The 27,318-nt window shown below is 44.3% G+C and overlaps 1 protein-coding gene across 1 annotated transcript in view; it reads right to left on the bottom strand.

The window, feature by feature from the left end:
* GFI1 (growth factor independent 1 transcriptional repressor) overlaps positions 1-13,408 on the bottom strand; it is a 28,894-nt gene extending 15,486 nt beyond the window's left edge. Inside the window, exons 1-4 of the mRNA XM_058176829.1 lie at positions 13,336-13,408; positions 10,177-10,308; positions 5,387-5,672; positions 4,725-4,916 (exon numbers count right to left, since the gene is read on the bottom strand). Of these exons, the coding sequence (XP_058032812.1) occupies positions 4,725-4,916; positions 5,387-5,501 (307 nt within the window). The 5' untranslated portion in view covers positions 5,502-5,672; positions 10,177-10,308; positions 13,336-13,408. The remainder of the gene's footprint in view (positions 1-4,724; positions 4,917-5,386; positions 5,673-10,176; positions 10,309-13,335) is intronic.
* Positions 13,409-27,318: the final 13,910 nt, after the last annotated feature.

Raw genomic sequence — 27,318 nt, 5'->3', positions numbered from 1 at the left:
TTTTTCCTGGCACAAAACCACTGAGATTAATTCTATCATTCTTGATAGAACGAATCTCTCAATCAGAAATGATTGCCTGCGTGAGCCTTCTTGAGCAATGCATTTTGCCCGTCTTCTAGATAGATGAGCCATATAAATATGATGTTTTGAAGAGATGAGAGCAAAAGCACGTCTCATTTTGGGATTGGACTAGAAGCAGCCTGAGAATGTAACCAATTGCAGTTGTCTTGAGCATCATCAGAAACTTTAGGGATTTGAAATTTCCGGGAGGAAGTGGAATAGGGCTTTCCAAAGCAACGCTCCACAAACAACTGACAATATTAATAATATTGAAAACATTAACACACAATCTTCAAGTGAGAACGTTTAGAAGCAAATCCAAACAACCCACAATCGAGGTTGCCTTTGTAATAAACAAACAATCTGTCCACAGCAAAATAAAAAGACGTGGGCCATAAAGATTCTAAGCCAGGGGTCCTCAAACTTGACAGCTTTAAGACTTGTGGACTTCAACTCCCAGAATTCTCCAGCTATGCTGGCTGGAGAATTCTGGGAGTTGAAGTCCACAAGTCTTAAAGCTGTCAAGTTTGAGGACCTCTGTTCTAGGCTGTAACTTTTTTTATTTGGGTTTTTTGTTTTGTTTTTCTGCACATAGAAATAAAGGATGGTTGCTGATATTTGCTTCGATGGTTCCTCTGAAAACAATCAACTTTTGCAAACCCAAACCAAGGATATTTGACTATCCACACTGCTGGTTTTGTAAATTCAGATGTTTGCCCCTTTTTTGTGTCTAAATTGACACTTCCAATATATGAGTCAAACTTAATTTGTGGATAAATCATGGGGATGTCTGTGTAATTTTTTTGGCAACAGTACAGAGGGGAGCTGCCATTATTTTGCTCCAGTATTTCTAACTGGTGTGGGTTTAATTCTGTTTTGTTTTCACTTATAGGTTTAATGTACAGAATTCCCTGAGAATTCTTCTGGCCCCCCATCCACATATTAATCTGGTCCGACCCTGCTTAGCTTTTTCAGGTCAGGCTGTATTGACTTTAGAAATATTGGATACATTATTATATTTCCACCTGAAAACTGCAAGGAGTGTCTTTACATTGAATTAGGCATTTTAAATGCAATTATTAATTAACTGAATCAATTAAACTGCTTTGTGGTGGGGCTTTTAAAAATCTTCACATTGTATATGTTTTTTTTTTAAATTTGAGAATTGTTATTTAAAAAGTATAGGTTCAGTTAAATTTCGGTTAAAAGGAAACAAAAAATGAAAACAAGTATCAAGACTTGAGAGGGCAAATCTATCTGCTCACAAGTCTTCCTTCCTTCCTGCCTTTCTTTCTTCAGTCAATTAAATGATGCAAAACCAAAGGACCAATATCTAGTATGATTTGTATTTCCCACAATAAGGTATTATCAGAAAATAAAGATGCAGGTGGATGGACTGGCGGAGTCCGGAGCTTCATCTTTCGATCTGTATGCTTTGAGATTGTTCACATCCATCCTGACAACTATTTTAATGGTCATTAACCTCACACACAGTCACACACCCAAGGTTAAGGACCTCTGAAACAGACATCCCAAATGAAAAGAAATGCAGCAAATATTCACACCCCCTTCTTTAATTTTAAATAAGTATTATTATTGTACTAGCTAACCAATGAAGATGCAACTAAAGACTATTCCCTCTCATAATGTACCAATAAAGCATCTTTTGCAAGTGTGGGGAGGAGATAAAAGAAGTTTATAAAGAAATTAAAGGATGCACTGTATTTCAGCAAAGGAATAAAAAATACCGTAGGCGTGGGAGACAAGGGAATTTAATTGCCCTTTAAGTCATTTGTATTGTCTTCTGACAATTATGCCACTTTTCAATGATGGGCTTTCATTCATACCACAGGCAAAGAAATAATAACTTCTGTAGGCTCATTAGATATTCCCAAATTATTCTGTTCCCCTTCTGATAATTTCAGTTGGTAAAAGGCTGGTGACTAACTGAACCCACCAGAAAGTCTTTGAGACTTTCTGGCAGATCTTCCACAAAATACATACTTATAAAATCCAAGGGCAGTCCTAACGAACGCCTAAGTACTGTAAATCTGAAGCTGTCTAAATCAGCTTCAGCTTTGGATTTCAGGATTTAATTGTTGTCAATGATTTCATTACTTGTTACTAGATGGCTGAACCTTTGGTAGCTGTCTTATACTTTATACTGTCTTTGAAATAATGTAACCAAAGTGTGGACACGCTGGTAAAATAGCAAGAGGGCAGGAGTTTGCTCATTCCCCAAAATTACTCCCATGAGTCACATCATCAATTTCAAGCCAAGGTTTTGCTAGAATGCTACCTGCTCCTCCCACTAACCAGCCTACAAGCCCTTCAGGGTGTTTTCTGCTATTCCTGCTAGCTGCTTACTTTGGGTTTGTTTTTTTTCTAAACAGGTTTGGGAGTTTTTTTTGGTGTTTTTTTTAGTGAAATATGTTTTTTACGTCACCAAAGGGTGAAAAAGACTGGTCAGGAAAAATTCAACAGGAAAAATTTAGCCCCAATGATATTTACTTCCAGTTGACACAACCTGGAGGAACTGCCTCGCAAAACAACTACAACTACACCTTGGGGCGGTTTTGAATAAATTCTTCCCTATATGCGCACCGGCTCCGTTTCTCATTTTATTGGCCACTTTTACAACATCCAGTTCGGTCAAAGTTTTGATCGAACTGGGTTGGAGGGGAGGAAAAAGCAGCCGTTTGCACTTTTCCTCATGCTACATCTTCATAATTAATGGAAATTATCTCTTAATGAAACTAAACGGAGGGCTTTCTCTCCTATTAAGATAGAGCCGTTTTCAGAATTTTGAAATAGAGTTTTTATTATGATGACAGTATACACAGCAAACGAGATAACTATGCTGGATTTCTATCAAAGATCACTTCCCAAGTGTTTAGGACTGCTAAATAATAATAATAATAATAATAATAATAATAATAATAATAATAATAATAATAATAATAATAATTATTATTATTATTATTATTATTGTGTGTGTGTGTGTGTGTGTCTTCCCATTTTCAGTTGCTAGAGAGCTTCTTTTTTTTTTTTTACGCTTTTCTTATTCCCGCCGTAAAACTTCTCAACCGGCTCTTGAAAAAGAGGAAGTTTGTTTTTTGTAGTTAAACCAAGAAAAAGGAGGGGAGGGGAAAACAGAAGGAAAACGGCTGCTACGAGATCGGCCTCGCCAAGCGGCGTGCCGCGCGGCTTCCACCCGCGTCTCGCCACATCAAAGGCCGAAGGAGCCACCCGAGGTGGCGCTTCTCTGGAACGGTCGCCAGAAAGAGCCGCGGTCGCCGTCGATGCGAAAGGAAGGGCGCCTGTCAATCAGAGGCGCCTTTTTCTGTCTCCCCTCCCGTCACTTTCCCCCCCAAAGGAAAGTTGGGCTGTTCAGCGCCTTCCTGGTAGGGAACGCCAGCCCGTCGCCTAACACACACACACCCTACACGCGTCCACCACCACCACCCTTCCGCGGCTCTGCTTCTCTCCCCCAACCGAAAATTTCGCCAGGAGAGTCCGGTCCGATTTAATGTGGCGCAGTGGATTCCAAGCCAGGACTAGCACTTAGACTTATAACCTCTTCATAGTGCTTTTTACAGCCCTCTCTAAGCGGTTTAGAGAGTCAGCATATCTCCACCCCACACCCCACCCCCACAATCTGGGTCCTTTATCGACCTGGGAAGGGTGGAAGGCTGAGTCAACCTTGTGCCGGTCAGGCTCGAACTGCTGGCAGTGAGCAGAGTCAGCTTGCAATACTGTATGCAGGTGCTTCCCTCATTTTTCGCCCCAATGTGCCTCGTCCTCTTTCACTATCCCCACCCTATTCTTTTCTTCGAGGGGACGGGTTCACACCTTACATCAAAACTTACACCATAAGTTGACTTTGTATATAAATATACAAATAGAATGAGACTATTGCCTTACACAATGTAAGCCGCCCTGAGTCTTCGGAGAAGGGCGGGATATAAATGTAAATTAAAAAAAAAAACTTAAGCAAACAGGTTGAGGGTTCTTTGAAGAAAGCAACGCTCTTGGGAACCGTTTGGGGAACAACAAGGGAAAGCCTCGTTCCCTTCCTCGCGGAATCCAGGCACCTGAGATTCAATCCCCAACTCCTGGCAGGCTTCTCTGGCAAGGTAGCCTCGCTGAACTCAAAACGACTTGCTCCTCTCGGCAGGAAACCCAAGACCACCCTTTAACGTAGACCTTTAAGGGGTTTTGGCCCTTAAGACGGAAGCACCGCTCATTCCGTATTTCAAACGATGAAATGAATCGACGCTGAAGCGATCAAACTTAACCCGCTTAACGGCGCCCGCAAGACTTGAGTTACTGACTTCCACCAATTCAAGAACAACAGAGAAAAGGACTACCTTGCCATAGGACACAGCGAAAAGTCGAGATAAACTCTGAAAAGCTCCCTCTCTCCTTCTCCCCCCCCACCCTTTAAAAAGACCAATCTATTATTATTTTCTCAAAACAGCCCTCCTCATGGCTTTGTTATTATTACGATAGGATGGCCAGCTTTAATCACGGTTTTCTGAATTAACTCAATCGCCTCAGGTACGCGGATCACAAGCGACTGGCTACTCCGGGGTTCATCCACCGGGAACGCGCCCTCGTTCAAAGCGCCCGTCTCCCCCTCCGCCGCCTCTTTTCATCCCTACCTGGGGAAGCCGAGGGGGAGGGCGGTCTCCAAAAATCCTCCATCTCGGCGGCCGGATCACAAACGCTGCTGCTTTCGCAGCTGGGGGCCGAATCGGAGCTCCTGTCCGCCCCATCGGGCACCTGAGAATCCGGGGAGAGGCGATCTGGGGGGAGATTCCGTTCGGGGAGAGCCAGGTGCGAAACCGTACTATCTGTCCAGGAACGAGAAAAGAAGAAACGACAGTTGCTGTTGTTGTTTTTTCCGAGGATGCTGTTGAGCCCTGATTTTGGATTTTGGATTGGGCGGGGGGGGGGCTGAATCAAAGAAGGGAATCGAGGCAGTTGAACTCGGGTTCTCACGACCACTTGTAACGCCACGAGTCTACTACGCTAATCCTTAAAGAGATCGGGTCGGCAGGACGCGAGTGATTAAAACATGACCGGCCGGTTTGTGGGTCAGCGCGTCTTGGCAATTCAGCCAGCACAAGTGGATCGGGGTGTGTGTGTGTGGGGGGGAGAGAGGTAGGTTCGCGGCTCTTCCGTCAGCCGCACCTGTCAAAACCCGGACCTTCTCCGGGATGTCAGCCTGCGGGAAGCAGATGCCCAGAGGTGATCGCCTTGCGCCTTCCCAGGCAGGCGGGCCGGAGGGAAGAATCGTCCCCGGAGGGCTTTTGGCTCTTACCTGCGCAGATCTGAGCCAAGACGCTCTCCAGGGTGCCGCCGTAGTCGCCATCGGGGGCTCGGGGCTGGTGGTAGCTATGAGCCTTCTTGCTCTTCACCAGGAACGACCGAGGCATGGCGAGGGGCCTGAGGCTGGCCGCTCCCTCTCTCTCTCCTCTCCCCCCGGCTGGCTCTTTTCACGCCTTCGGACCTCTTCAACTGAATAGTCGCAGCGGCCGCCGCGATCGTCCCTCTGCGCGCCGCTAGCAGCAAAGCTCTCCAACGCCCCCGGTCACGCTGCCAGGGACCTAGGCGGAGGGGGAAGGAGCCATTGGTCACCGATCTCGGGGGAAGGCAGAAGGGAGGAGCGCCGGCCCGGGAAGCCGCCTTACCATCCACCAGGTGGCATTCACACAGGTGGCCCCAGCCGCAGGGGAGCGCGGCTGCAACCGCCTCGCTCTTTCTCAACCTCTCCCCCCTACCACCACCACCCGTTTCGCTGGCGCGCCCTTTCGGCCGGTGGGCGGGGTGGGGGTGGGAGTAATTCAAGCCTAACAGAGGAATAGACGGTTCTTTTAAAAAGGAAAAAAAACATGGCCCTCCCTCCAGAAAACTCGCCTCTCCCGCATCTCCCGCCCGGAGTATTTTTTTTAAGCAGCCTAGCAGTGGGGACCGCATCCGGTCTTCTGATCCGCTTGTCGTATTCCGTCCAATGCTGGACTCACTCTCTCTCTCTCTTTGTGTGTGTGTGTGTGTGTGTGTGAGAGAGAGAGAGAGAGAGAGAGATTTCTAATGTCAAGGACTTTTTGCAGGTGAGCGAGATTTTCGACCACGTCCAACGTCTGTCCATCCGTCTGTCTCTCTCCCCTCCCCTCCCTTGTCTCCCCCTCATACATAAAAAACGCACACCTATAACGCAAGGAAAACTGGTGCAGAATAACTTGCGCTTTTGCATTTAGCAGTGCGTCGCGCCCATTCTTGGACAGCGGGGATACTCCTCGAAGTAGCCTCCGTCCGCAGCCCTAGCCGTTTACCTGAGAGGTGCAGGTATACTGAGTATACGGGGCTTGGATTCCCTCGGCCACCTCTCATCAGCTAAAAACCAGCTTCAGTTCCTGGACTTTGGCAGGCGAGTTGGAACTGACTGCCAGTCTCTGGCAGCCTTCTCAAGCCCTCGCCGCTTCCGCCCTTCTCTCTCGGTTAAGCAAAGGGATTTCTCTACCATTGATGGATATTTCTAGGAAAACGCGGACCGGGCGAGCTTCTAAACACCGCGCAGGGCTCGCTGTTCCCTTAAGAATCGTGGGCTCTTTTACATCACCGAACTGGAAAGAGAAGGACACGTAGCTTCTAGACAGCTTGCTTGAGGCTTTATTTCGGGGATATCCAAAAATGCCGCGTCTTTCAAACCCTCATCCTTCTAAAGTGGTTTAAATCCTTACAATCCGAGGCGGGGATGTAAAGAAATTTAAGACTAGAGGGAAGGCGATTTAAGTCGGCCAAACGCCATCCTTGGCGACAGGATTCGCTCTACCCCTTTTTTTTTAAGGGAGAAGGTTAAACTACGAGTCAATCTGAACAGCTGTGGGTAATTCCAATATTTTCACTTCCTGATCTTAAAACCAGTTTCACTAATCACGGCCTTCGCAGGACAAATAGGGTTTTAACTGTAAGCAATAGCAACAGTGATTAAGGGAATCCGGAGAAGGCGAAGATGGAAAACGTCTAATGTCCTGTTTCACCTCAAAGACCATCAAACGATCGCACCACCCGCCCGAGTTTATCCATGTTTAACTAAAACATGGTTTACGCAATTCACCCGATCTTCTGACTTTACAGGGAACTTCTAAACCAGTTTGTTTCAAAAAACGGCTGCATTTCTTTAACATTGTTAAGTCTTTAATCACGGCTACTATCGTTTGTGATTTAGAGGTTTGGAGTAATTTATGGTGCGATGTATTGTGCCAAGACAGAAATGGGTTAATACCGTAACCAGGTTAGCTGTGTTTTGCTAAGGCATCCCTAGAAGCATAAATAAAGCACAAGAATTGAACAGGTTAGTTTAAAGTTTGATTTGTGGTTTAATATGTCCTTTAAATGCACCAATTTGTCATGATGAATTGATAGGAATGATAGCAACCCTAACAAGGGGTGGGTGGGTAGAATTGATGATCAAAATAATGACATGCTAGATCAATTAATTATATGTGTATGCAACTAAAATTAATTTCACCACTGACCTGGAAGGAAGTCCATCCGGTCCTTTGGGGTATACATAAAGGAGAATATTTATAGCTCAGGATTGAAATGAATCCTTAGTGCTCTCTGAGCTTGGTGGTTTTCTTGCAGACGTTTTATTACCAAACTAGGTAACATCATCAGTTTACTTAGTTTGGTAACCCTAAGCCTAACCATAGCTCAGAGAACACCAAGGACCCACATACCCAAGTACACATAGATAGAGTTGCAGTCCTAGTATTGAATGATATTTCACACAACCTATTAGTTTATCCTGTGGATATTAGTGAGATGAACTTCTCAAAAAAAAAAAATCAATTCAGGGCTGAGAGATGGATTGTTAAACTGATTTAGGGACCAGCCAATCTTTAGCTCCTTTGCATACGCCTCTTCTCTCCTGTGTAGGAAATGGTGGTCGGTGCTTTGGGCAACCAGAATTCTCCAGGGAGAAAAGAAAAACGGATAATTTAAAATGGCATATTTATTCAGTGGGGAGTGGGATGGGGCCAAAAAAACAAGAGCCTCATAGAACTCTTGTGGTCTCCTCGCTGTCTTTAGGGTTGCTGGATTTTAGACACCAATCTATGCCACAAAGCGTTGGTGTTTATTCAACTTTGGTTTCTGACATTTTAGTGAAAATTGTCCTTCATTGGAGGGAGGGATAAAAACTTGCACTCTAATAATTAATACACCGCAGTAGCATTTTATCCTAATAGAGGAGAATCGAAGGAAACGTTCACCTTCGCTTCTGAAAGCAGCTATTAGTCATGCTTGCGCCCACGTTTTACCTGTCTTTTTTTCTCCTCACAAGAAGCAAAATTCAGGAGCATTTCGAACAGGCTGTTTTTTGGGTTTTTTTTCCTTTTGGAGTACTGCATAGGGTGTGAGAGGGGTGGAATATTCATCCAGGACCGACCGGGTTTAAACTTGGAAAGTCGCTGCAAAGGATCAGATGCTATCTAAGCTTGAGAAAGTTGCTGTGAATTCGGAAGGGTGGGGCTACTCAGAGAAAAGAATGAATCATTACCTCTCTTTTTCCTGTACTGCCCAGTCCTCTGCCAAAAACTCTCCAATTCTAGAGGTAGAAAATATTTTGGAAAAGCTCCACATCCCGCCACATCACCCCCCCCAAAAAAACTAGGGTGGAATGATTCGGGTCCGTCTTGGCTTTGCAACAGCCCAAAGTGTGTTGAAAGCACTTAAGAACACCTAGGATTTGCAAGCTAAGAGGTCGAGGTATTGATATTTACTTAGCTATCATTCCAACAGTATTCAGAGGGTTAGATTCAGATTTGAGTCCAATCGTTTTCAGGCAGTTTTTGTTTGGTTAGCCTTCAGATCAATACGGAATATCGTTTCTTTCTGGTCCCTCCCCCCAATTTTCTCCTTGCCCATCCAGAGTACATGAAGAGCGATTAAAATGCCCTTTGAAGATAGTAAAGGACAACTCGCATGCGTTCACCCAACAAAGTCAACCCACTTGCTGAATTATGGGTTCACACACATTACATCAACAACGAACTAAATGGGCTGAGCATTTTCCCACAACCTGAGCCATCTGTCTATGGAGATTCTCAGTCATCCAGGTCAAGTTTGTCTGGACTTTCAACTGGACTTTCTGGTTTTTTTTTGAAGACATTTCGCTTCTCATCTAAGAAGCTTCTTCTGACCTTTGGGACTGAGCCATCAAGGTTAAAACCAATGAAGTGATAAGCACATATCTACTAAGACTCACCTGATGGAGCGGGTTGTATGGGGACCACCACGGCAAGTGAAAGGAATATGTTACATAAATGTTCCGGGTGTGATTTAAAGGGAGGGGCTAAAATGTTGTTGGATGAAGTCACTTAACCAGAACTGAAAGGTCTTGAGAATTACACCTATAGAATTCCATTTTGAAATGTGTTTTTGACTGTGTGCGTGTTTCCGGCTGGTGAGTTGAATTTTACATCGCTGAACTCTTAAGCCAACAACAGCTTTTATCCATTAATGAAATAAATATGTGTTTGAGACCGATGTATAAGCAGAAAGAAGACTATTTCCTATTCCATTTACAACAAGAACTGAAATTATTGTGGAGAAAATGCCTACAAAAATACCAATCAGTTGCACACCCAGCATACTACACACCTATATATCCTCTGCACTTGCTTTCAACACATACACACACACTGTAAAGTGACTGAGTAAGTACCTCTATAATTTAAGTACTCGTTGAATGATTTGTGGTGTCTACCCTCCCCCCCATCTTATTTCTTTATTTTATACCCTGCTCTTGGTTCAAAAGTTCAAGGCAGTACCTATAGTGCTGGCTCCCCCTATTTTCCACACAGCACCTCTGCAACATAAGGTGGACAGTGAAAGAGTTTCAGGCCCGAGAGCGCTTTCAGGACTGAAGGTGGGCTCTTCGTGGGTTTCTACAGAAATGAAATACACCAAGTGACTTCTATTTCTGAAATTAAAAGGAGAAAAGAAGCTGGCGGTTTGACTAGATTTTATAGCTTACTACTTGGGAATTAGCCTTTCTTCTATAGAACTAGAGATGGGAATCAAGATTCACTTAGTAAAATTTACATTTGGAGAATTCCAACATTTTTCGGCGGGACATTCGCCTGTCCAGACCTCAAGAACTAAGGAAGGCGTTGCCTGAGACGAATCTTGACAGTCGGGGTGTCCAACCGTCTGGTTTTCCGTAAATCTTTAAAACTGATAAGGAGAATGGCAAAGAGACAAGGGCGATTGATTAGGATACCAGTGCGTTGGGATCTTTCCATATTTTCACTCTGCGCGCTTTTATTCCACGCCCCCACCCTTTTTTAAAAAAGAGATTAGCACCGCAGAGATGATTGGCAGATATAAGAGGAACAGGACAGAAAGAGTGATACCCATAGCATTACCATTAAGAACACAGAAGCTAATAACACCCTATTCACCGACCGGTGACTGCTCTCGTAAGTCTAAGGGGGAAACGCGAGGGGGCCGCCATACAACAACAATCCGCGGAAGGAAAAAGCGGAGCCATCGCGTCCCACTTCAGGCTGCTTAAAGCGAAAGTCCCCCGGGATGGTTCTTGGAGGAGGCCTAGGTTTAATCAAAAGTCCCAAGAGACGTGACACAAGAGAGAAAGAGTGCAGAATGCCTACGAGTGATCTGCGGATCTGGAATGCTCTGGCTTGGCCCCAGCGTGGAAATCGGCCGCGTTCGCCACCGCTTTGGATGGCGGTGGGAGAAAACCGCCCGCCCCCCACCTGCCGTCTCTTTCATCCTTGAGAAGGAGACGGCGTGGCGGAAAATGGGGAAGGGAAATCAAAGCGCCTTGATAGATTGGCTGCCTTATCTGGGCCAGCCACCCAGTCTCTCTCTCTCTCTCTCTCTCTCTCTCACACACACACACACACACACAGCGGAGGAAGAAACGCGGAGGCGGGCGGGGCATTCCAGAGGAGCGCCCAGCTCCGCCTCTTCTCTACCGCCCCCCCTCCTGCCTGATTTTCCCCAGATGTCTCCGGGACTGTGTTGCAGGCCCCCCCGCCCCCACGCTCGCCCAAGGTTCAAAAAGTGAGAGGCCCGTAGGCAGCCTAATAAGAGATGCTTCTCTACTGACGCTGGCCCAGTTCACAGTTGGAAAGCGAGTCTCTTTTTGGGGTTGCTTCTACTTCCCTTTTGCGATTGTGCCGGTTCGTCACGGAGAAGCTCGGGCTGAAAAAGTCTCAGGTGGTTCCTTAGGCTGATTCCGATCTCTGTTTCAGCTCGGAGCTTTGGTGACTATTTGTCTATATTTCTCCATTACTAAACAGAAATCGTGTACGATATACTTTCAACCAAGAGCTCGATTTGAGATAAGGGAGATGTGTATCTGCTGGAGAGACATTCACACGCGATTCTTAAAAACCCACATTCGCGCACAAAATAAGCCTCGCTGAAAAAAACAAAAACCCTAAAAGCTACAAGACCTAACGGGCAAAGTGCAAACGTTAGTCTTAACTGCTCCTCCCTCCCCTCCTCCCCCTGTGTACCAAATCTGTCCCATCGACTTCAGGCTAGCCTAAAAATATTGGGGGGGGAGGAAGGAAGTGAATTTATATTGCCTAAATTAAAACTTAAACATTTGGATTAGGATAGAAATATAGAAAATTGGGTATTTTAGGAGGCGCCCACCGCCCCGTTGCCCTCTTCTTGTTGAAGGCGTCTAAGGATGAATTCACACAACCTCTGGGTGACAACTATCTTCCGAAATCAGGCAGCTTCCTGGCTAAAGCTGTTTACGGCTGAGGACGTCGAGATCTTTTCCAACAGCTGTATTTAGGGTGAAGGAAAGAGACCCTCACATCACATTTTCCCCAGCCAATAAGAAAGGAACCGAGTGGGGTGGGGGGGGAAACCCCGCGGTTGCCTTTCGGGATTAATCACAATAACACTCTGCCGGGGCCCGGCCTTGGCTCGCCCGCCCTGAAACGCGGGCGAAACCAAGGCTTTGATTTGGAGAGAGAGAGAGAGAGAGAGTTAGAAGAGTCGTCCGGACGCGCGCTTGAGGGAAAAACGGCGGGCTTATCCAGCAGGCGCCGCAGTTCCACACGCGCTCGCGCGCGCGAATCCCAAGGACGGCTTTAACAGGGATTTTGTGGGGAGGGGAAAAAAAAAACCCCGCCTCCTCTTTTCTCGTTTCATTCCGTAAATCCGACCGTCTAACCCCGCGGGGGAGGCGAGTTCCTGGCAAAGGCCGACGAGGTCTGAAAACGCCCGGGAGTTATTCAACTTCCACTAGATTAACAGGGGTCGCCAATCTCGGCAACTTTAAGCCCGGTGGACTTCAACTCCCAGAATTCCCCAGCCAGTTTTGCTTTGCTGGCTGGGGAACTTGCTGGCTGGGGAATTCTGGGAGTTGAAGTCCGCCGGGATTAAAGTTGCCGAGAAGTTTCCTACCCAAACTTTCCTCAGCTCCACAAGGTTTCTCCGTAGAGAATGCCGCCTTTCTTACTCACGACGGCGTTCCCCAAAAGAATCCTGCCTGTAAGGGCTGCTCGGATCTCGGGAGGTGCCCTACTGGCGTCCCAGATCGCCCGGAGACCCGGCTTCCCGAACTTCTCTGAACTTTGGGAAGCCGCTCGGAAGCGCGGGAAACGAGCACGGGGAGAATGGTGGGGGCGGGAGGCGGCACACCCAGAGCCCTTTTTTGCCTGCTGTCAATCTGATCCGTTTCCAGGGGGGGGGGAAGCTCGTCCCGGTCCGCCAGTTTCACGGCGCTCGTTGGTTCTCTCTTATTTGCCCCAATTGAGAGATTTAGAAAGGCGAGGGGTGGGGGGTGGGGGGAAAGAAGCCGGCGGAGGGAAACCGGTGGCAGCACGACGGCGCTTCTACCTCCGCGCCACCTTCCTGTAATCTAAGAGGGGTGTGTGTATGTGGCGGTGAAGTCTCCCGGAAAACGCGATTGCCCTGCTGCAAGTGTAAGCTCGTATCCCAGCTAGTTTAATCAATGAGGAGGGGGAGGGGCGTGTCCGTGGGATGCGGGGGGAGGGGAAGGGCTCTGGACGACATCAGGGACGCGGTGTGGGAAGAGGGTCCCAAGTGCGTCACGGACATCTCAAAGGGCCGGAGTGGAGTCCCGCTGCCCTCGAGGCAGGACGTCTTGGGTGTAAAAAAAGACCAATTTTTGCTCACCGAGTCAGACAAACAAGCCCGAGACAGCATCGGAGGGGAGGGGGGGGAAAAAAGAGAGAAGGTGGTTTCATTTACCGTGGGGAAGGACGGTGGAAGGACGACGGTTTTCTCCCACGGGGACTTAACTACATAAAGCGCTCTCTCCGTTTCCTCCGCCGACTCCTCCAGACTGAAGAATGGCAGTATCTGGGCTAGCCTCTTTTTAGTTCTTTCTCTTTCTTTCTACACACAACTTTCTGAGCTCAGTCCCTCAAACCACAAACCTCATTTCCTGAGCGTTAAGGGTGCTTTTGTGCTGAAACACCAGTGACATTTGCTTTAGCTTCCCCTCCCCCTAAAAAAAAAAATAGCCTGGCGTTCTTCTTCAGTTTTATTCTATCCTTAGCCTAAGGATTTTTTTTTTAAAGGTATAAAGTTAACTGAGACTTAGGGACAAGGTACTGCAATGGCACAGGGAAACCCATTTCTAAATCTCTCTGGCTGAAGTCTAGCAGAAAGGGCTAAAAAATGGAAAATATGTGCACATTCAAAAGCATCTCAACACATATTTCAAATATTAAGACAACAGGTTGATGTTTATTTCTTAATTTAGGCCAATTTCCCTTACTTTGGATTTCTACTGCCATCCTCTCCAATTCAAAAATCTGGAGAGTTTTGAAAGCCAGCTGAATTAAGAATTGGTCAGGGAGAATTTATATTTAGATCCAGTGCCAGTATTGAGTATTATCCAGCATACTTCTGATGACAAATATAGCAGCAGGTATGAAATGCTTTCCTTCCCTTTCAGAGTTGCTCCAAAACTGCCTCCTCAGAAGACTAATTTTGCTTATCCAGATAAGGTTGTGCATTTTTATTATAGATTTCTAAATAGGTTGGTGTTGTTAAGAAGTATTCCTTTTATAACTCGCTTCTGTGTATGTTTTATTCCATCTAGTCCCATGAATGTAAAGTCCAGATGCAACCATGGTTTGGGAGAGTAGGCATGCTCTTGATTGGAACCCAAAGATGTAACCCGGTGAACATAAGAAAAAAATTAGGTAGAATCATGTTTTGAAGCTGTCTAGATTTTATAAAATTTGGTAGAGTTAATCAGAAGCAGATGAAAAGATAAATGACATTTTGGACCAAGAATTGGTACCTTCTAAAGAAAATTTTGTTCCCCATAAATTAGAATTGTGTGATTCTTCTCAGTGGATACCACTTCTCTGTCCCTAACATTCTTTATGGATAAGGAAAAGTTAGATAGTGGGAGAGATATGGATGGAATGTGCACAAATAAATTGTTGTGAAAGTTTTAAAAAATCTTGCATCCTTGAATATACAAGTCTTCAGAGTATAAAGCATTTTTCCAATACACACTCTTCTGAACTAGTTTGCCTAGTGAACACACTCTTCTGAACTAGTTTGCCTAGTGAAGAATAGAATGTAATTCTGAAGATAATCTCTCTAAATGGATTTCAGTCTTCCAGTCCTATAAGAACCCTGTTTCGGAAAATGAAGCATTTGCAGTAAAGCCTTCCAAAATTACAGTATATTTGTTCAAAATATTAGATTGCTTGACCCAGTATATGAAAAAGCCTATTTTGGGTTACATTAAAATGACAGTAATTTGTAATGGATAATGAATTATTTTCAGTTACAATAGTTTAACTTGGAGGGATGGAACTGTACTCCTGAAGCATACTATTTTGAGGATGCAACCAAACAGATGACCACCAGATGGTAGCAAAGAGTTTTCTATGTCTCTTCGCTATAATCTAGTGGTCCTATGAATTTTTGCAGCCCAGATATGTCTATTCAAATGGAATCACCCAAAATTGTATTACTATAATGTTTTTTACTATTTAGAATAGTAAAAAGTTATTGTTAATTGTTTAAACTTTAAATAACAGAATTGCTTGGAAATTCTTTTTCAAGACTAATAAGCATAAGCATGAAATATATTTTTTCCTGTGGAGGTGACACTAAAAAGTGTTACAGTCACAGATTGATCTATGTCCATTAATGTTATCACTTTTGTACTTGTACTTTTAAAAGATGACAAGCAACAGGGAGAAAGCAGATCTACTTAACTCATATTTTGCATCTGTCTTTACACAAAAGGAAAAAACAATCCAACCTATCAAAAACAGCACTACAAAAAACAGATTAGAAACACAAGTTAAAATAGGGAAGAAAATGGTAAGTGAACACCTGTTTATCCTAGATGAGTTCAAATCACCAGGACTGGATGGATTACACCCCAAGTTTCTGAAGGAACTGGCAGACGTGATTTCAGAACCACTGAACTATATCTTTCAAAGATCCTGGAGCACAGGGGAGCTGCCAGAGGACCGGAAAAGAGCTGATGTAGTTCCCATCTTCAAAAAAGAAAAAAAAACAGATCCAGGAAACTACAGACCTATCAGCCTGACCTCAATACCGGGGAAGATTCTGGAAAAGATAATCAAGCAACGAATCAGTGAACACCTAGAAGCAAACAAAGTAATAACCAAAAGCCAACATGGGTTTGTCAAAAACAGATCATGCCAGACTAATCTTATCGCATTCTTTGACAAAATGACAAAATTAGTAGACCAGAGGAATGCTGTCGATATAATTTACTTGGACTTCAGTAAAGCATTTGATAAAGTAGACCATAACCTACTACTAGATAAAGTAGAAAAATGTGGGTTAGACAGCACCACCACCAGATGGATTCGTAACTGGCTGACCAACCGCACTCAACGTGTAGTCCTCAACGGAACTACATCCACATGGAGGGAAGTATGCAGTGGAGTACCCCAAGGCTCTGTTTTAGGCCCAGTACTCTTCAACATCTTCATCAATGACTTGGACAAGGGGATAGATGGGGAACTCATCAAATTTGCAGATGACACCAAGCTGGCAGGAATAGCCAACACTCCAGAAGATAGGCTCAAGTTACAGAAAGATCTTGACAGACTTGAACATTGGGCGCTATCTAACAAAATGAAATTCAACAGTGAAAAATGTAAGGTTCTACATTTAGGCAAAAAAAACAAAATGCACCAGTACTGTATATGTGGCACCTTGCTCAATAGTAGTATCTGTGAGAGGGATCTTGGAGTCCTAGTGGACAACCATTTAGATATGAGCCAGCAGTGTGCAGCAGCTGCTAAAAAAGCCAACACAGTTCTGGGCTGCATAAACGGAGGGATAGAATCAAGATCACGTGAAGTGTTAGTGCCACTTTATAATGCCTTGGTAAGGCCACACTTGGAATATTGCATCCAGTTTTGGTTGCCACAATGTAAAAAAGATGTTGAGACTCTAGAAAGAGTGCAGAGAAGAGCAACAAAGATGATTAGGGGACTGGAGGCTAAAACATATGAAGAACGGTTGCAGGAACTGGGTATGTCTAGTTTAATAAAAAGAAGGACTAGGGGAGACATGATAGCAGTGTTCCAATATCTCAGGGGTTGCCACAAAGAAGAGGGAGTCGGGCTGTTCTCCAAAGCACCTGAGGGTAGAACAAGAAGCAATGGGTGGAAACTGATCAAAGAAAGAAGCAACTTAGAACTAAGGAGAAATTTCCTGACAGTTAGAACAATTAATAAGTGGAACGACTTGCCTGCAGAAGTTGTGAATGCTCCAACACTGGAAATTTTTAAGAAAATGTTGGATAACCATCTGACTGAGATGGTGTAGGGTTTCCTGCCTGGGCAGGGGGTTGGACTAGAAGGCCTCCAAGGTCCCTTCCAACTCTGTTATTATGTTATGTTCTGTTAATAATTCTATTCAAACACTCCATCTCTACATGATTCACAGCAAAGGTGCACAGAGATCGTGATAGCTATAGCAATAGCACTTATACTTATATACCACTTCACAGTACAGCCCGCTCTAAGCAGTTTAGAGTCAACATATTGATCCCAAGAATCTGACTCCTCATTTTACCCACCTCGGAAGGATGGAAGGCTGAGTCAACCTTGAGCCTGGTGAGATTCGATCTGCCCAATTGCAGGCAGCCGGCAGGCAGCAGAAGTAGCCTGCAGTACTGCATTCTAACCACTGCGCCACCTCGGCTCTTATGATAATAGTAGTAGCAATATCAGTTGCTAGTAGAACTTGATAGCTGCCACTTTATACATGTCACAAATAACTACCTCCACACAAAAGTATTCATATGCATGAAGGCAAGGCTTCAGCTCTCCAGGGAAAGGTAGGTGTGTCAGAAAATGCTATTAAAATTCTAAATAATAGTACTATGCCTCCCTTGCCCAAGAAAGATAAATCACTTTATTGATCACTAGTAAAATGTTCCTAATTGTGTGCTAGACAGCAAACAATCCTAGCAAATTGTGGTTAAAAGCACAAATGACTGAAACTCATCTTGTCAATGCAGCAGGAGTTATAAGCAGAGAGAATGGAATGGGACCCCTAATTTATATGGTGTTTTTTTTTGAAATTGACAGGCAGGGTCAGGCCTGCAGCCTTTCTGAAATAATAGATGCTGCCCTGGAAATCTTTCCTTCATGAAAGTGGCTGCTCAGTGATGCACTTTGGGCACCCTAAATTTCCCATTTTATTCCTTCAAATATGTCAGTACACCAAACACAAATTGTGTTTTGAGACCAAGCCTTTGTGAGTCTTGCTTTAAATCAAGCCTTGTCTAGTATTTCCATAACTGACTGATATGTCCTAGAACCCTTGCCCAAGCTTGCTACATGCAGATAATGCCATATTTGGTTCTGTCCCCAAAAAGAGCAGTGAGGGATAAAATAGGGAACAAACTGCCTTAAAAATGTCTCTGGGCCTGCGCGTTAGGAAGCTTGCAGGCAGCAATGCTGGACACAACCTTGAAGATAACTTCCCTTCTGCTGCTAAATATAGGTTGTCCTTAATTTATGACCACAATTGAGCCCAAAATTTATGTTACTGAGAAATTTGTCAAGTGAGTTTTGTTCCATTTTACAACTTTTCTTGCCACATTTGTTAAGGGAATCATTGCAGTTGTTAAATTATTAACATGGTTGTTAAGTGAATCTGGTTTTCCCATTGACTTTGCTTGTCAGAAGGTCGCAAAAACCCTGGGACAGTTCAGCTGTCATAAATATGTTGTCAAGCATCCAAATTTTATTCACGTGATCGTAGGGATGCTGCAACAGTCATAAGTGTGAAAAATGATCATAAATAACTTTTTTCAGTGCCGTTATAACTGCAAGTGGTCATTAAACAAATTGTTTAAGTTGAGGACTAACCTGTACAGACAAGGAATCAGCCAGGTTATCATGTCTCTTCTCTTAAAAGCTCTGCTTTACATCTCGCAGATCCCATTCAATATTTGCGACTAATTATTTTTTTTAACAGTAACAGAGTTGGAAGGGACCTTGAAAGTCATCTAGTCCAACCCCCTGCTCACACAGGAGACCTGTATTAGGGATTCGAACCACCGAACTACCGACTTTTCTGATCGACGAGCTCAGTGTCTTAGCCACTGAGCCACCTAGTCAGGCTAATTATTATATAAAAATTATCATTTTTAACATTTCAGAAGGGGGAAATTAATCATTTAACTACATGAGCAATATTTAATCCTAGTTATTTTTATTATATTTAAATTAAATGAAACCAATGATTATTATTTCCCCCCACCCCATCTGATCTCTCATGGAAAGGCCATGTTTGCACCCTCAACCAAAACAAATTGCACATTCTTATTTTACAGGCCAAGGCTTTCGATACTGACCCAAATTAAGATCAGCCTGTGATATTTTACAATTAGGCACAAAGGCCAAGATGGCTGTTATCTCCATTTGATATACAGAAACCAACTCTGAAACAACCTTATTCATCATTGGCAACCAGTTAGCATCCTCTTCCATCTATTTGTACAGCAAGATGACATACAACAGGGCTATCCAACCTTTTAGCAATAGCAATAGCACTTAGACTTATATACCACTTCATAGTGATTTTTACAGCCCTCTCTAAGTAGTTTACAAAGTCAGCATATCGCCTCCAACAATCTGGGTCCTCATTTTACCGACCTTGGAAAGATGGAAGGCTGAGTCAACCTTGAGCCTGGTGAGATTCGAACTGCCAAACTGATGGCAACTGGTGAACAGGAGAAGTAGCCTGCAAGTACTGCACTCTAACCACTGCGCCACCATGGCTCTTCTTTTTGGGGCCAAACTTACGATTTTGGGGGCATGCTGCAAGGGAATACCTCAAAGGAGTTAAATTGCCAGATTGATTTATTATACCGTAGTTTATTTGGGTTTCCTCCTATGGAGGCAGGCAGGTTTTTGTTTGGAAACAGTGTCGCAAAGCCCCTGTTAAGGCTTAAGCTATTTCAATACAGTAGTTCCAACCTCAGGATGGAAAAAAACTGATTTTCAACAATTTTGACTGACGGAGGGTGCAAGGGGCCTCTAAAAGAGAGAGAGAGAGAGAGAGAGAGAAGACCGGATTCAGCTAAAATGTGATGTTGCCAACCCATGCTTTAGAAAGTCAAAGCTAATATTGTAGCATTTTCTTTCAAGATGGGAGGGGGGAATCTTCCACCTGTAGGGTGGAAAGTTGAATTAACCAAGAAGCAAAGTGAAGTCACTCAGCTGAGATCATCTCTGTGCTATTTTATTAAGTTAAGACAACTATGGAAAACTTCCATTTGGATCCTCTACCTCAAGCAAGCCATCCTATCCACATTTCCCATCTTAGGTCCTCTGTCTACCTCAAGCACTAAACTTGTGACTTTTCAGACCCACTGACATTTAGAAAATCTTTCATCTCCTTGTCATTATTGCCCATTACAAATGGGCTTCTGTAATCCAAGAAAGATGTGTTGGGGGGGGGGCGGGCTGGTGAGAGGGAAGGGGTGGGGAGAGAGAGACTTGTTTCTTGAGGAGAGCCTCTATCCCCGGGGTCTCCATCTTGGCAACTTTAAGACTTGTGGACTTCAAGTCCCAGAATTCCTCAGCCAGCAAAGCTTAAAGTTGCCAAGGTTGGAGACCCCTGCTCTGTCCCTCTATGGTATAGCCCCATGAAGTTCTTTTTAAAGTAGCTTTTGAGGAGATAGGAGCCAAAAAATAATGATTCTAACAACTTATTTCATTCCTGCAATATTTCACCTTATTTGGTGCACTGTCACCATAATTTTCTATGTCTGAACTCTTGATACTGTATGTATAAAATATATGGGGTGGGGGGGAATTAAAGGAGAAAGGGAGTGAAAAGGTTGATTAGGATTCAAATGAAATCAAAAAAGATAAGATCCACCATGTGATAAAAAAGGTAAACAGATCTCCTTCTGTCATCTTACTTGCTTCAAGCTTGACGTGGTTCCTCAGTGAGGATTCAAAACAAAACAAAAATGAACACCTGTCTTAGAGACCTATGTAGGCTTCCTATCATACCCAAATCTAGAAAAGAATAGAATAACTTTGTCACTTTGAATGTACACTAATCGGCATACATTAAAATGAAATTTCGTGGCATACAGCTCTCAAAAGGTCACCACCACTATCTTAGCTAGTTTGTGTGAACCCTCCAATAAAAATGGCTAACAGCCGAGTGTGTTGGATTCATTTAACAAACCATGGTTAAGTTACTAACCAACTAACTTGATTGCAACTTTTGATATCACTCCCTCCAGCTTTCAAACATGGCTTATACTCTAAGCACAGGTTCTGTACCTTCCCCTGTAGCACAGCAGACAGGAGTTCTAGAGAGGAACAGCTCAACTCAGGGGCTCAATGGTGTGGAAAAATTTCATCAGTTGATTTTCTTATATGAGCCATGGCAGCCCAGTGGTTAGACTGCAGCGCTGCAGGCTACTTCTGCTGATTGCCGCTTGCCTGCAATCGGGCAGTTCGATTCTCACCAGGTTCAAGGTTGACTCAACCTTCCATGGTCAATAAAATGAGAACCCAGATCGTTGGGAGCAATATGCTGACTCTGTAAACCATTTAGTGCAGGGGTCTCCAACCTTGGCAACTTTAAGCCTGGTGGACTTCAACTCCCAGAATCCCCCAGCCAGCCAAGCTGCGTGGGCTAGGAAACCGGGGAACTGGGGAATTCTGGGAGTTGAAGTCCTCCAGGCTTAAAATTGCCAAGGTTGGAGACCCCTGACTTAGTGGTTGTAAAGCACTGTGAAGCGGTATGTAAGTCTCAGTGCTATAGCTATTGCTGTAAAGGGATTCTTTTTCTGGGCAGCCTTATTGCAGGAGACCAAGCAGGGCAGTGATGGGTTTCAATTTTTTTTACTACCGGTTCTTTGGGTGCAGCTCTTGGTGGGCGTGGCAGGGGAAGGATACTGTAAAATCTCCATTCCCTCCCCACTCCAGGGGAAGGATATTGCAACATCTCCATTATCTCCCAATCACCTGAGAATTGGGAGGCAGAGAATAGATGGGGGCGGGGCCAGTCAGAATTTTTACTACTGGTTCTCCGAACTACTCAAAATTTCCATTACCGCTTCTTCAGAACTGGTCAGAACCTGCTGAAACCCACGTCTGAAGCTGGGCGAAGCCAAGGGAGCGACAGAGAGAGGGGCTTTGGAAGACCCGGATGTTCGTGTGCAGGAGGGGACTTTACCCGCGGGCCTATTCTGGTGTGGGAAAGTTTGTTCGAGCCACGCCCACCACAGAACTCTGGCACAGTGATTGACGCGGAGTGGTTCCCCCCCCCCACCCCAGCCATCGCAGCTTTAAAACAATAAGCAAATAAAATCCTCCAGGGCTGGAATTAACCGGAGGATGACCATGACCTCTCCCGATCTCCTAATAGCCTGTTGTGGAAAACTCTTCTGGGGATAAACACGTCCACCGGCGCGGCTGAAAATACCTTGAGCCCCCCTCCCTCCCTCCTTCCCCTCCCCGCCGGTCTCCCAGCTTGCTCATTTCCCTCGGGAACTTAGGTCAGGATTAAATTTGGAAGAAGTGGGAGGCTTTCTCCGCCGGCCTTCCTCGGAGATCGATGCCTCCAGGGAGGGATTTTTTTTTTTTTGGTCTGCTAAGAAAATAAAGGGTGCTGGGAGGAGGAGGGGGGGGGAGACCCACCAACCCCCACTATAGGAGAAACCACGGCCTATAAAAACCCGGGTCTCCTTTTTGTTTTTTTCTCCCCCTTCGCCTTTCCGGGGCTTGCAAAGGACACGCTCTCCAAAAGGTGCCTGCGGTTTTTGCAAGCCGGCCAAAATCAGCAAGGCACTGGAGACAGAAGTGTGTGTGTGTGTGTGTGTAGCGTTGTGACTGCCTCCCCACACACACACACACACACACCTGCCTTTAGCCCAGCTTTGGTTAAAAACTCTGCATGAAATCACACCGCCTGTAAAATTAGCAGAAGGCTCAAAACCGCAGAGTTCACAAGAAGGAAAAAAAAATACACAAGATTTCCCCCCCCCCCATTAGCAGCAGTCGGTTGCTTTCCCCCACCCCTTTAGCCAAGCTGAACGAAGGATGGAGGGATGGGAAACCTGGCCTCTCCCCCTCCCAGCACCTCCTCTCTCTCCCCCCCTCCAATTATAAGAGCCCTCCAGGCACCTTTCAGCAGCAACCGGTCCTCACTAGTGATTTATTTATTTCCTTGCTGCGGTTTCCTAGCTCATGCAGCCATAGAGAAGCTAAAACTAAGCATGCCCTCATTCTGTGGCAGGCAGGAAGCCAACAGGTAAAGCCTGTGCCTCCCTGCATCTCCTGAGCCAATGTGATCAAAGGATTGGCTAATCCTTGGTGTTTAATCCTGGCTTAACTACACAACCCATCCGGCCACTTTGAGGCAATCGCTGTCTCTTACCCCAATCCATTTTACAGGGGACCTTGGAGGCTTCTATATTAAGCATGATGTCTACCTTGAGCACTCGGGCAAAGGGTGGATTAGAGTGCAATGGAACTGGTCCACAGCGCTTGGAAATTCTTGGCTGGGAGCAATTCAGGGATGAAATCCAGCAGGTTCTGACAGGTTCTGGAGAACCGGTAGCAGAAATTTTGAGTAGTTCAGAGAACCGGTAATGCCACCTCTGGCTGGCCCCAGAGTGGAGTGGGAATGGAGATTTTGTGATATCCTTCACCTGGAGTGGGCAGGGAATGGAGATTTTGCAGTATCCTTCCCCTGGTGTGGGGTGGGAATGGAAAATTTGCAATATCCTTCCCCTGGAGTGGGGTAGGAATGGAGATTTTGCAATTTCTTTCCCCCAGGAGTGGGGTAGGAATGGAGAATTTGCCATATCCTTCCCCCAGGAGTGAGGTGGGAATGGAGATTTTGCAGTATCCTTCCTCTGCCACGCCCACCAAGCCACGCCCACCAAGCCACACCATGCCCACCAAGCCACGCCCACAGAACCGGTAGTAAAAAAAATTGGATTTCACCACTGAAGCAGTTGTCCTGATCCAAGCAATGATATTGGTAGATAAATAACAAGATTCAGGTTTAATCTACATGTGAACGTAGCAGAGAACTTTTGATCTTTTGTCACTAGATCTACCTGAAAATTTCAGGATTTAAACAGGACAGGCTCTATGTGCCAAATATATGCCATGCTACAAGTTATTCCTCATGGGCTTTTATTCCGCACTGCTTGTGCTAGTCACCATCCATTCCATCCTTGAGTCAGTGTAAAACTACCGTTTCCCCGAAAATAAGCCCTCCCCTTAAATTATTTAAACACATACGTGGCCGGTCCCGACCATTTCCTTGGTTAGGGTTAGGGAGAAAGAGCTGGAAATCAGGTAAGATGGCAAAAGGATCTCCGTCTTGCTCCACGCGCCCCAAAATAATAAGACCTCCCCGAAAATAAGGCCAAGCGCTTATTTCGGGGTTTAAAAAAATATAAGACGGGGTCTTATTTTCAGGGAAACACGGTACCCTCAGTGTGACATTTCCATTCTCCATGACCAATCCTATCCTTAATTCTTGAAGTCATCTCTCAAATAACGTGACTTAATAGTATCACACTTCATTTTATAAATGTATCATGGGTGATGCTGATCATGATATACATATCATTTTGAAGAGACTGTGGCTTGTCATGGACTCTGATGTTCTGTTCCCAGGCCTTCTGATTTCCCTGTAAAGCAGGGATGTCCAGCCTTGAGAACTTTAAGACCTGAGGACTTCAATCCCCAGAATTCCCCAGCCGGCTGTGCTGGTTGGAGAATTCTGGGAGTTGTAGTACACAAGTTACCAAGGTTGGATACCCCTGCTCTAAAGGAACCTTAACAAATTTGACTCAGCTTCAGTTCACCCTCATATGCTGTCAGCATAAGTGAGAAAATACAGGTAGTCCTTGACTTACAACAGTTGATTTGGTGACTGTTCAACGTTACAATGGTCCTGAAAAAAGTGACTTTTTCACACTTTTAAGAACAGTGGCAGCATCCCCATGGTCATATGATCAAAATTCAGATGCTTGGCAAGTGGTTCACATTTATGATGCTAGGAGTGTCCTGGGGTCACGTGATCGGCTTTTGCAGCCTTCCGACAGGCAAAGTCAATGGGGAATCCAGATTCACTTAACAACCACGTTATTAACTTAACAAATGCAATGATTCACTTAACAACTGTGGCAAGAAAAGTCATAAAATAGGGCAAACTCACTTTAAAAATTTCTCACTTAGCAATATACGTTTTGGGCTCAAGTGGTCATAACTCAAGGACTACCTATATTAATTTGTCAATACAGAAACATGGCGCCTGTCTCACCTGGGTTGGGGGTGCAATGAAGGGAACATTGTAGGAAAAGGAGGGTGTAAGGACATGTTTGTGCCATAAATATGTTGAGGACAGTAAAAAAAAAAAAGTTGGCTGTGCCACAAAACATTGATTTGCAGGATTTATAATAAACACTGTAGATGTTAAAAGCATTAGAGCTCTGCCCCCAGAAGGTGGCAGAGCCTAAGCAAATTTTTCACACAATATTTTGCTACCTCTAAATTTATTCACAGGGAGGGGGGAGTTATAGGGAGTGAAAATAGAAAAGACTTGCCCAGCAGGTCCCTTTCAGATGTTTCAGAGGCTACAACTCTCATTACCCCCTAATCATGCTGATGGGATGACCATAACAATCAAGGGCTGACAGGAATTTTAATGTGCCACATCTGGAGGGCACCAGATGCAAATGATGATGTAGTAAATATTTTTCCTCAGGAATTTCATGTCAGAGCTCCCCCCATGAAGCAGGAGTGCATGCATCTTCCTGTGGATTGTTGGCTGAGAATTAAGAATACTTGTTTCTTTCCAAAGAGAGAGAGAGAGAGAGAGAGAGAGAGAGACTTTAGGGACAGAATTCTGAAATAGGATAGAAAATATTCTGGTGAGTACCAGCGTATTTATAGAGCCTTCCTCTGGTGCTCCTTGAACTATCTTTTTTTTTTAAGAAAACAAAACCTTTAAAATTAAATGAAAAGTAGAGTTGGGGGGGATGGTGAGTCGCCTCAGGCTATTGTTTTGATTGGAAGTGTTGTCTCTTGTGCATAAATGAAAGACACGAAAATAAACCTGGGTTTGAGATAACTTCCTGGAGGACAAGTTCAAGTCTTAAGAAGTCATAGCCAATCTCCCCAGTGGCAGCTATTTTCATTTTAAGTTCTACGTGTAATTGCTTACCTTTTTTTCCTCCAAAAGTTGATAGAAAAATTACTTTGTCTGAATGACCTTTAAGAAAAAAAATAAGACACGTATGATTCCATATACTAAAAAATCAGAAAGTCAAGGAGCAGCTTATACTTTAGCAAATTGTGAACATATTTTATACTCAAGAACAAACAAACAAACAACAACAACAACAAAACAAGACTCCTGAGGTTCTCTATATATCCTGCTAACCATTGCTTGGAGATGTTTCACATTTTAGATGACAATGACTACTTCAGCTTCAACCACAACAATACATGAGCACACAATAGATACAAATTTAAGGTAAACCACTCCAAACTCAGTTTGCAGAAAATACGACTTCAGCAACAGAGTGGTCAATGCCTGGAATGCTCTACCTGACTCTGTAGTTTCTTCCCCAAACCCCCAAAACTTTAACCTTAGACTGTCTACCGTTGACCTCACCCCATTCCTAAGAGGTCTGTAAGGGGCGTGCATAAAAGCACCAGTGTGCCTATTGTCCCTATCCTACCGTTCCTTTTTGTTCCTATCCATTTCATGTATTCATAATCATGTTTATACTTTTATCTGTAATCTTATATATGCTTGACAAAAATAAATAAATAAAAATAAATAAAATAAAAAATAAATAAAATCTTTTGTCTCATTCCCCAGTTCACTGTAGTGACACCTGAAGTTCATTTAGTTTTAAAATTGTGTGTTTTGTTTTCTCCTGACACAAATCTTGATGTACGAATTACCTGGGGCACCTAATTCACAATCTTGGTGGTTACAAAGTTGGAGATGGCAACTGATGAGCTTCTGTTGGATCGGTAGAGGCTGCTTCAGATATGCCTTTTTTGCTAGACACTAATCACTGTCCCCATGGCCTGCTTTTCACAGAGGCATCTGCCTACAGGTAGTCCTCGACTTATGACCACAATTGAGCCCAACATTTCCATTGCTAAGCCAGACAGTTGTTAAGTGAGTTTTGCCCCATTTTACGACCTTTCTTGCCACCCTTGTTAAGTGAATCAGTGCAGCTTGTTCAGTTACTAACATGGCTGTTAAGTCAATCTGTCTCCCCCATTGACTTTGCTCGCCAGAAGGTCACAAAAGCGGATCACATGATCCCAGATACTGCAACCATCATAAATACGTGCTGGTTGCCAAGTGTCCGAATTTTGATCACGTGACCACAGGGAAGCTGCAATGGTCGTAAGTGTGAGAAATGGTCATAAGTCACTTTTTTCAGTGCTGTTGAAACAGTCACTAAATAAATTGTTGTAAATCTGTACAGGTAGTCCTCAACTTATGACCACAACTGAGCCCCAAATTTATGTTGCTAAATGAGAAATTTGTTAAGTGAGTTTTCCCCCATTTTACGACTTTTCTTGCCACATTTGTCAACTTGCCGCTGCAGTTTTTAAATGAATAACACTGTTGTTAAGTGAATCTAGCTTCCACATTTACTTTGCTTGCCAAAAGGTCATAAACCGT

The sequence above is a fragment of the Ahaetulla prasina genome, chromosome 3 (assembly GCF_028640845.1).
Source record: "Ahaetulla prasina isolate Xishuangbanna chromosome 3, ASM2864084v1, whole genome shotgun sequence".
In the NCBI taxonomy this organism is placed as follows: Eukaryota; Metazoa; Chordata; class Lepidosauria; order Squamata; family Colubridae; genus Ahaetulla; species Ahaetulla prasina.
This window is presented reverse-complemented; position numbering and strand designations above follow the sequence as displayed.